Source organism: Triticum aestivum, chromosome 3B (assembly GCF_018294505.1).
Source record: "Triticum aestivum cultivar Chinese Spring chromosome 3B, IWGSC CS RefSeq v2.1, whole genome shotgun sequence".
In the NCBI taxonomy this organism is placed as follows: domain Eukaryota; kingdom Viridiplantae; phylum Streptophyta; class Magnoliopsida; order Poales; family Poaceae; genus Triticum; species Triticum aestivum.
In genome coordinates, this window is record NC_057801.1 from 848,074,307 (window position 1) to 848,084,491 (window position 10,185).

Sequence of the window (10,185 nt, forward strand, 5' to 3'; positions counted from 1 at the left end):
ATTTTTTTTGCTCATGGCAGAATTACGGAATTCGTGGAAAGCTTACCCTTCTCACTAGAATATATCTAGCTTATTGTCATATGCATATTTTATTTGTTACAGAATTTAATTAATGATATGTTGGGTGATCTTCTGTTCTCTGTTTGTTTCAGAGTAAAAGGCTAACAAAATATTAGGTCTCCTTAGTTCAGCAGCTTACCACTAAAACAATTGCTTACAACCCCGCACAACTCCTTGATGCGAACCTCAAATTTTTGGGAGCTTCTAAGAGAGACCTTAGTTCAGCAGGAGTACCACACGCATGAATGAATCCGTGACAGGAGGAGGACACCGCAGGAGGCGGAGGAAGAAATCTAAGAGAGAGATGTTTTTCTTTTCCTAATACAGTATAAGAGGTGCACGTGGGACAGCGACCTTGGACTATTAATGTACTTCATCGGACGACTGAGCGCGCCAGGGAGAGAAAAACCTGAAATCAAGTCTGTTTACTCTCACCGGAATAAGTAACTCTAACTTGACTAGTTAATCTAACAACGCCAAAGCCTCTGCCAAAACTGCCACTACTGGAATCGCCTTATACGTCGAGTGTCACAAGATTTTTGCTAACAGAAACCAGAAGCTTCCGAGACAAAATTTGATAATCAAGTATCCACATCGGATGAGTATTCACATTGATGTCCCACATGAATTAGTATTTCGGAAGTAGAAATAGGAAAGAGACTATCAGCAAGCCTGTATCCACACCGGATGAGCATCCAAGCCGACTCAAATCGCTGGGAATCCTTACGTATTAGAGCCGGACGCGGTCGTACGTAGCAAAATATATACACCACCCGGGCCACCGGCAGATCCGCAACAAGCGTACGATCGATCCATCTCCAATTCTAGCGCCATCTCGGCCCCATGGAGCAGTCCAGGTGGCCGGACCTCCCACCGGACGTGCTGCGTGACATCTCCGGCCGCCTTCGCCACGCCCTGGACTTCCTCCGTTTCCGCACCGTGTGCAGGTCGTGGCGCGACTCATCGAAGCCCATCTACTCCTTGCCGCCATGGCTACTCGCCACGCCAGAGAATGACTCTGTCCCGCTAAAGTTCAGGTGCGTCTTCTCCAAGTCTAGCTACCACGCGTCGCCACAGCCGTCGCCGACGTCCGGAGGCGGGAAGAGGATCTGGCTGTCTACTCCCGATGCAACTGCTATCCGGTACATCACTATCGAACATCTCCGCCCTAGCCTACATGATCCTCTCACCGGAGCAATCACTCGCCTGCCTCTCTTGCCGCCTACTTACTGTGTCGATGGGCAGTGGGAAGAGAATATCCTCAAAGGCGCTCTCTACAGCGACGCAACCACTTTTCTTTACGGTTTTTCGGTCATTGATGATGGCCTAAGAACCAGGTTCAGGGCGGCGTTGTTGCTTCCTGGTGAAGCAAAGTGGAAGCTTGTGGAGAGGAACCTTGAGAATACCGACAGGCCCAGCGAGTACCACTACGCACGACGTGGTGGCAAGGTCATAGAGACTGACCCTGATGACGAGTATATCCTGGTCAATGTAGACGGAGAGTATTGTGCGACGTACCGTGGCGGCATGATCCTGGTCACCGTTGAGCCTAGCCTCTGGCGAATTATCATGCTAGATGGCGGCAATGATGACGACGTGTTAGTCCCAACGGCGCGGGTGGAGGTGGAGGGGTCGTGGGCCTACTTGGTGGAACACTACGGCTACATCCTAGAGTCCCGCGGAGAGCTTTTGTGGGTGTCGGTCCAGGTTGAGATGTATTTTACTTTTTGCCAGGAGTTTCGTGTTCTCCCACATTCGGTGTCGGTGCATGTGCTAGAGGAGGCCCCAGTGCCAGAGAAGGTACGATGGGTGAGAAAGGACGGTCGTAGCCTGGCGGACCGCGTGCTATTCTTGGGGTCGCCCAACAGTTTCATAGTGGATGCATCCATGTTAGGCAGCCATGGAGGCTATGCCTATTTCATCTACCACAATGACGGTAAGAGGTCACCAGCAATGCGTTATGGAGTGATTCGGTACAACCTCGTCGGTGAAGAGATCGATTTCTTGTGCAAGTCCAAGTTCATTGAGCGGCTACCTCTAGGATGGGATGGCAAGAAGTGCACCTGGCTCGTCCCCCAGCCTGCCATTGCTCCAATTAAGGTAAACACTAGCAGTACATCCCAAATTTATCTTTTGCGTAATACAATATTTCATTAGTTTTACCACTGCATAAAGCAAATGCAGCGGATATAAGAGTTTAACTGCCTGGATTTTGTATATGCATCGCAAATGATGAAATGTTCATAAATTAACATTGATATTGCTCTATCAGAAAACCACTAAGAGGTGGAGAAAGGCCCGTTCCATGAAGCAGCAGCAACAGCTTACTAGTTCAACACACACCATTCACATTGAGAGAGACTACGAACCTTGTTTCAAGTTGTTGGTGCGTAATCTGCCTCTTACAGTGAAGAGCCCTCAGCTGCAACTCTTATTCAGCAGGTACGGCAAGGTGTCTAGTGCCAAAGTAATCTACCACAAGAAGACCAAACGCTCGCAGGGTATTGCTCAGGTAACCATGTCGACTGTGCATGCCAATCCTGAAGATGCTCTGCATGCTCTCAGAAACCTGGTTTTGAATGGTTCCTATCTCACGGTTAGCTTTATCAAGAAGGGGCATCGGCGTCGTCGTCGGCTCTGCTTCGGCAATAATTATAGTGATTTTAATTTTGTAGAATGACAAGGGTACCCCCGCAAAAAAAAAAGGAATAACAAGGGTATGAAAAAGGAACCTAGATTTCTCTTTGTTGGCATTCGAAAAATAAAGTATAGATTGTCAATATCGTTAATGTTTGTTTGAAGCTGTTTTGTACCGAGCTATGTCAAAATACTTATACTTGGCATTCTAGAAAAAGGAAGATTTTTTTTTGCAATTTCAAGGATACACGTTAGCTAGTGATTGATTCATGCATATACTTTTCATTCCAGAAAAAAGAAAAAAAATGCAATTTCAAGGATACACATTAGCTAGTGATTGATTCATGCGTATGGGTGCTCCTAACGTACCCATCCATGCATGCATTGTGAGCAAGTACACGGTGATGACATGCATTTTTTTAGAAGAAGAGGGTCCAGCCCCGATTCCATTGCATAGCAAAGAAATCACAGCAGTACATCGAAAACTTCAGGTCCAAACATACTCCAGCAAGCTAAGAAGCAGAAAAGTAAAAGAGGCGACTAGCTACCTAGCTATTACAAGGGAAACAGCTTGAGGCTCAAATCAGGAATATAACTAGGCAAAGACTAGTCACCTCCTCTCCTAAGACAGAACAGAATCTAGAAACTAAAACAGGAGAAACCGCCACAGCTCCTCAGCCTGGATCTGGCCACATCAGCGGTAACGGTGCTTTGATCAGGATCTCCATCTTCCGCACCATGTCCTGGACTTGTTTTTTAACAGGGTCTGTAGCCAGCGGTTCCCATCGAGCAGCGTATGAGGCAGTCTTGCGCCAGAGTTCCTGTATATTAGTCCATTTGGCGCGATTAAAGACAAAATCGTTCCTGGTATTCCAGATGGCCCATAGACCGGCTGCATGCATAATATTAATAGCCTCCATTTTATTTCCTCTAGACCAGCAGTCTGCAAATGATAACATATTGGCTGTCCCTCTATATCTAGTAATACTAGATATATTCTTCGAGAATTCAACCACAGTGTCACAGCCAAAAAAATAAATGATGGCAGGATTCATTAATTGAACAAAAAGGGCAAGTGGTGTCAGGGACATTTTGCCTTTTGCCCAAGTTGTCTCTGGTCAGTATCTTGTTATTGACTATGAATCCTGGTAGGGATCTTAATTTTCCACACTGCAGGGGTGTTATTAGGCAACACACCCATAAAATGAACTACATTGTACAAAGACTTAACGGAATAAACCCCACTGGAATTAGGGTTCCAGACAAAAGAGTCTTCTGCCTCAGAAAATGCAATGTATTTATCAATCTCCAAGAGTTCAAACAAAAGACAAAGAAGCTCGTTGGAGAAACATCTCCTAAAAGTGATTTTGAGGTTAGATCCATCCCACACTTTTTCTATGGTGCAATCATGCTCATTGGCAAGTTTGTATAAGTCCCAATAGAGAGTAGCTAGAGGGGCCGATCCAAACCAATGATAATCCCAAAATCTAACTTTCTTACCATTACCAATACTCCAGGAATATCCAAACTTAGTAGCTTGGGCAGCCCAAAGAACACCCTTCCAAAAGGGTGAGGCACCTAGGGAGGGACAAGTAAAAATGTTGGGGGACTTGGTGTTGTACTTAGCATCTATAATACTTTTCAAGATCTCCCCCTCATCTCTATTATATCTACTGACCCAAGAGACTAGCAGACATAAATTCATATTAGAGAGGTCAGTAATTGCCAGTCCTCCATTGGCTTCATAGATAAAGTCCCCCAGCTAGCCAGATGATATTTATGATGCCCTTCATAATCATCCCAAAAGCAATGAGCTAGCTCAGAGTTGATGAGCTTAATAGCCCACTTGGGGAATTTTTTATAACGCATAAGATAAGAAGGGATACTAGCTAGGCAAGCTTGGACTAGTATCAGCCTCTTACCAAAAGACAAAAGTCTCCCTCTCCAGCCAACAGATCTCTTGATAACTTTGTCCACCATAGCCCGAAGGTCCTCACTTCTAAGTTTAGTATAGTGAATAGGGGCACCAAGGTACTTAATAGGAAAAGTACTCAGTTTTACAGCTCAGTGACTCGGCAAAACTAACAGCCTCATCCCTATCAATATTGATAGGAACCAGATCACACACATGGAAGTTGATCCTGATGCCAAATAGTTGCTCCAAACAGGAAAGCAACCACTTTTAATTTCTAGCATGGTCTAAGTTATTATGAAGAAACAATATAGTGTCATCAGCATATTGCATACTAATTACACCAGCTGGGTTTAAAGGGGGGAAAACCCCAGCAATCATTTGCTGATTGGCTACCTTAGCTAGTATTCTAGTGAATACATCAGCAGCAAGATTAAAAAGCAAAGGGGAGGCAGGGTCACCCTGTCTCACACCTCTGCCAGCAATGAAAAACTCACTATTGGTGTCATTAATCCTGCAGAGAGCCTAATTTGTATATCCATTTAGGACCAAAACATCTTCTCCTAAGCATATCTACTAAGAAATCTCTGTTAACCATGTTATAAGCTTTCTTATAATCAAGCTTAAAGCAAAACGCCTGAAGGTGGTTACTAGCTACAGCATGCACCACCTCATGGGCTACTACAATACTTTCTAGAATAAACCTACCTTTAATAAAAGCAGTTTGGGTAGGAGAAATCAAGTCATTGCAAACTGGGCCAAACTTATTAGCAGCACACTTAGCAAAGATCTTGAAACTACAATTAATCATGGCTAGGGGTCTGAATGTGTCCAAAGAAACAACATTAGGTTCTTTAGGAACTAGAGTAAGAAGGGAGAAATTGAGTCTATAAAGTCCAACATACCTTTCTACCAATCTCTGAAGAGTGCAAACAGGTCACTCTTAATGAGATCCCAGAAATGTTGATAGAAAAAAGGAAAACCATTCGGACCAGGGGCACCTTCAGCAAATGAGCCAAAAACTGCATTTTTAATTTCTTCTTCAGAGAAAGGCTTTTCTAAGTAATCAATATGTGCAATAGTGGCCATGCTGGACTGGTCCCAAAAGTCATCTAATAACTTTAATTTGATGGAAGGGGAGTAGACAAATAGATTCTTATAATATGCAACTTCATTAGAAATGATACCTTCAGTATTTTCAACTGGGCCGTCAGCAGTTTCCAGGACAACAATATGCTTCTTCCTTCTCTTCTGGTTGGCCAGGGCTTGAAAGTAGTCAGAGTTCAGGTCACCCTCTTTGATGTCCCTCTCTCTAGCTCTCTGTATGGCCTTGATTTCCTCTTTCTTCCATATTTCATTCAGATCACCTACAATCACTTTCAATCTAGCTCTAGAAACAGGGGAAAGAGGTTGAGATTCTGCAAGAATGTCTAAACGATTATACTCAGCAGCCAAGACTTGCTTAGTCTTGTTCTGAGAGGCCTCGTAACTGAGGCTCCACCCTTTGGTGGCTTTCCTTATATTTCCGATCTTAAATTGCCAGATATCTATAGCAGAGGAAAACTGACAATCAGTGTTCCAAGCTTTGTGAACAATCTCATCAAAACCAGGAACCTCTAGACACAATTTTTCAAATCTAAAAACTTTATTTCTGGGAATATCTATAGCATCAAAATTGAAAATAAGGGGGGTGTGATCACTCCCAATTCTAGGAAGAGCTTTAACCTGGCTAACAGGGAACAGTCTTTACTAGTCAGCAGGAACAAAAACCCTATCTAAAGCAGCCATGATTAGGTTGTCTTGGTTATTCGCCCAGGTATATTTCCTGCTAGCATTCTTAATCCAAATGAGGCCAAATTTAATGATCCAGTCATTGAAAAGTTCAGCCCAATGCTGGTTAATCAGGATTGTGTTCTTTTCCTCAGGAACTCTAATCAAATTATAGTCACCTCCTACAATTGTGGTACCAGCCCAGCCATCTAGGAGGTTATGCAGTTCATTAATAAAATCAAGCTTAAAGCTATCATAAGCAGAACCATAAACAGAGATCAGCCTCCAAACAGTGTTATCACACTTGTTCTTCAGCAGACAAGAGATACTGAAAGTGTGGATATCCCAAGCAATAATCTCACTCATATCCTCCTTGACCACCTTGAGGGAGTCCTAGATAAGGGGGTATCCGGACAGCTGGACTATATGCTTTGGCCGGACTGTTGGACTATGAAGATACAAGATTGAAGACTTCATCCCGTGTCCGTATGGGACTCTCCTTGGCGTGGAAGGCAAGCTTGGCGATTCAGATGTAGATCTCCTTCTCTATAACCGACTCTGTGTAACCCTAGCCCCCTCCGGTGTCTATATAAACCGGAGTGTTTAGTCCGTAGGATACAACAACAATCATACCATACGCTAGGTTCTAGGGTTTAGCCTCTCTGATCTCGTGGTAGATCAACTCTTGTAATACTCATATCATCAAGATCAATCAAGCAGCAAGTAGGGTATTACCTCCATCAAGAGGGCCCAAACCTGGTAAACATCATGTCCCCAGTCTCCTGTTACCATTAGCCTTAGACGCACAGTTCGGGACCCCCTACCCGAGATCTGCCGGTTTTGACACCGACATTGGTGCTTTCATTGAGAGTTCCTCTGTGTCGTCGCTGTAAGGCTCGATGGCTTCTCCAACCTTCAACAACTCACTTGGCCATCTGGAGCAGGTTGGTAGCTACGCCCCGGGCCATCAGGTCAGGTTTGGAAACCTAAACTACACTGCCGACATCCGCGAAGACTTGATCTTCCACGGATTCGGGCCCATGTCAGCAGCGCCGAACGATCACGACGTGCATGACCTAGATCTGCCGTCGGCCAGTATTTGGATCATCATGCCTGCTACGTCTCCAGACTTCGTTCCAGAGCAGGTCGTGCCTTCCGAGGACGGGTGGATGGACCCCGCCCCGGAGGCCGCACACTCATCGGTGTTGGAGCTGAACACAGACTCTCCTAAAGGAATCTTTATCTCTGGACCCCCGGACTTGTCTCCGGCCGTGTGTTCCAGACCGCGCGCATCCGTGCCCATCGAATCTAATTGGGATCCGATTATGGAGTTCACCGCCGCGGATATCTTTCAGCACTGACCCTTCGGAGATGTGCTAGATTTATTAAAGTCTCTGTCTCTGTCAGGAGATTCCTGGCCGAACTATGTTTGGCTCGAGTGGGAAGCTGGCGATGAATAAATTCGTTACCCACCCACCACCCACTTAATATCCACGGTCGATGATTTGACCGACGTGCTTAACTTCGACTCTGAAGACATCGACGGTATAGACGACGATGCGGGAGAAGAACAAGAACCACCACCCACAGGCGCCAGACATCCACCTCTTCATACGATATATATATGGTGGATACTCCCAAAGAAAACAGTAGTGATGAGGTAATAGGAGATAACCCCTCGAGGATGAAATCAAAGCATGGGCATCATTGGCGCCGTTCCAAGCCCCGCCACAGCAATACCAGCACTGAAGAAAATAATCCAGATGGCGCGGAAGAGGGATACAATCCTGATCAGCCTACCTTCGAGCAGGACGAAGAAGAACACGGGCGGGTCAGCCCAGATGAACAGGCGACGGACGGATAATTGGAGGACGATAACTATATGCCTCCTTCTGAAGACGAGGTGAGCCTAGGTGACGATGAATTCGGCGTACCGGAGGATCCCATAGAGCAGGAGGGCTTCAAGCACCGGCTTATAGCCACTGCAAGAAGCCTGAAAAAGAAGCAGCAACAGCTCCAAGCTGATCAAGATCTGCTCACAGACAGACGGACTAAGGCCCGGGCAGGCGAGGAATACGGACTCGAGCGCCGAACAAAATACTACCCAAAGCGCAGGCTACTACCTCAATTCGAGGAGGCGGCACTAAAAACCAAATGCAGGCCTACACCCCGCCGACAGCACACTGCGGCAAGGGGCTACGTGCAAGACCAACATTACATACCAAACAGCAACATAGCAAGCACCCTGGGCACATCAGCAGCCAAAAACAGAGTCCGCAAACCGTGGTGCCACAAATATAAGAGTCCCAAGGCAAAGAATGACACCCAGGAAACAACAGTCAACACAGGAGCCCGTAGTCCTCAACCCGTTCATCTGGAGAAGAGACTTCAAAATCATAATTCGGGCCCCTCCAGCTTGAACCGCATACTTGACTACCCATGTCAAATTCATGGTACCCCAGGAGCGGCAGCCAATCGTACCAATAGAGAATGCAATGTCTTTAAACAGATCGGCAGGCCGACGCCGGGAACATCATGAAGGGGTCCCAGGGCAAGAAGCTCCGATTATCAAGCCTAAGGATCGATCACTCGAGGATCAGACCCACCAAAAGACTCATTTTGGAGTGTCATGACTAGGCGCAAAGGCCACTTAGGCCCCGCCACTCTGGAGATGGTCTTCAGATCGCCAAAAAGTTGCCATACCAAAGAACTAACTTTCGGCATAACACCTTTAGGCAGTAGCTATTCAGCACCGCCAGGATACACTGCGACTCGACGCATTATCACCCAATGCCCACGACAGTCTTAATAAACCAGACCCACGTGATGTAGTCGCAATCGCGGGCAAGACCGAGCTTCGCCTCGGCGCCGAAGAGTATTCGGCCATTTTATTAACAGAAGCAGCGAGTCACGGTTTTTTCAATCGAACCTTGATTCGACAGCCGAACTCCCGGACATCGATAAAGGAGTCCGAACTACTTCATCATGTCACAACCTGATCATGGCTCGTACAGATCCTCCGGCATAAGCTAGACGGGCCACATCCCAAGGCTCAGCCGCTGCTCACGCATGACTTTAACATTATTTGCAGGTTCGCCTTTGCGTATAACTAGAACGGCGACTTGAAAACAGCTCGGATGCACAGAGGGGGAACCTTCACCCCACCCGAATACAATTCAGATATTACTCCGGACCTGCACACAGCTCCCTACCACCTGGTCCCAACAGGTTCTGCCGTCATGCCTCTCTTTAATAACATGCACTATACTGATACGCATAGACGTATTACTTAAATACAACATGTAGAGTCATTTGACGCTTATCTGCTATTATCTCTCAATGAAATTTTATCATAACGGCATCCGAACATCGTGTTATGCCTTATAACGCCAGGGGCTTCATTGCACCCGCACTATGGCAACAAAGTCCGACCACCTTCTCAGTCGTTCGGCACCCCGAACTTATAGCATTATATGCATCACCTTCGAATCATGTCTTGGTTCATTGGTTGGGTTTTCCCGGCTCCCATGTTTTGGTACCTTACGTTCCGTAATATCGGCTAAGGTAGCACTGGGAGAAATACTGCGATTGTGTCCCGGTTCTTCCGGACGAACACCTCAGTAGAGAAAGCCAAAAACTGACTGTCATGATAAGGAGAGAGCTGGTCAGCTGTTCGAGAGGTTGTAAAATCTTTAAGGATTTATCCCGCATAATGCCATAATAAAATGCAGCGTGCGAAGGATCGGTCCACCGATCAGGCGCTATTAGAGCCCCTCGTGTGGTCTTCCGAACACCAGGGGCTGCAC

General features: G+C 46.2%; 1 protein-coding gene across 1 annotated transcript; it reads left to right on the forward strand.

Moving 5' to 3' along the window:
• Nucleotides 1-849: 849 nt before the first annotated feature.
• On the forward strand, nucleotides 850-2,896 carry LOC123067093 (uncharacterized). The gene is made up of 2 exons (XM_044490036.1): nucleotides 850-2,160; nucleotides 2,333-2,896. The coding sequence occupies exons 1-2, from the start codon at nucleotides 904-906 to the stop codon at nucleotides 2,738-2,740; spliced, it is 1,665 nt and encodes a 554-aa protein (XP_044345971.1). The 5' UTR covers nucleotides 850-903; the 3' UTR covers nucleotides 2,741-2,896.
• Nucleotides 2,897-10,185: the final 7,289 nt, after the last annotated feature.

What these genes read in the sequence shown, in the direction of transcription:
- LOC123067093 (XM_044490036.1), top strand. Translation starts at nt 904, where the DNA reads ATGGAGCAGTCCAGGTGGCCGGACCTCCCACCGGACGTGCTGCGTGAC. An exon ending in CTGCCATTGCTCCAATTAAG is followed by an intron (nt 2,161 to 2,332) that starts GTAAACACTAGC and finishes TTGCTCTATCAG; the next exon opens with AAAACCACTAAGAGGTGGAG.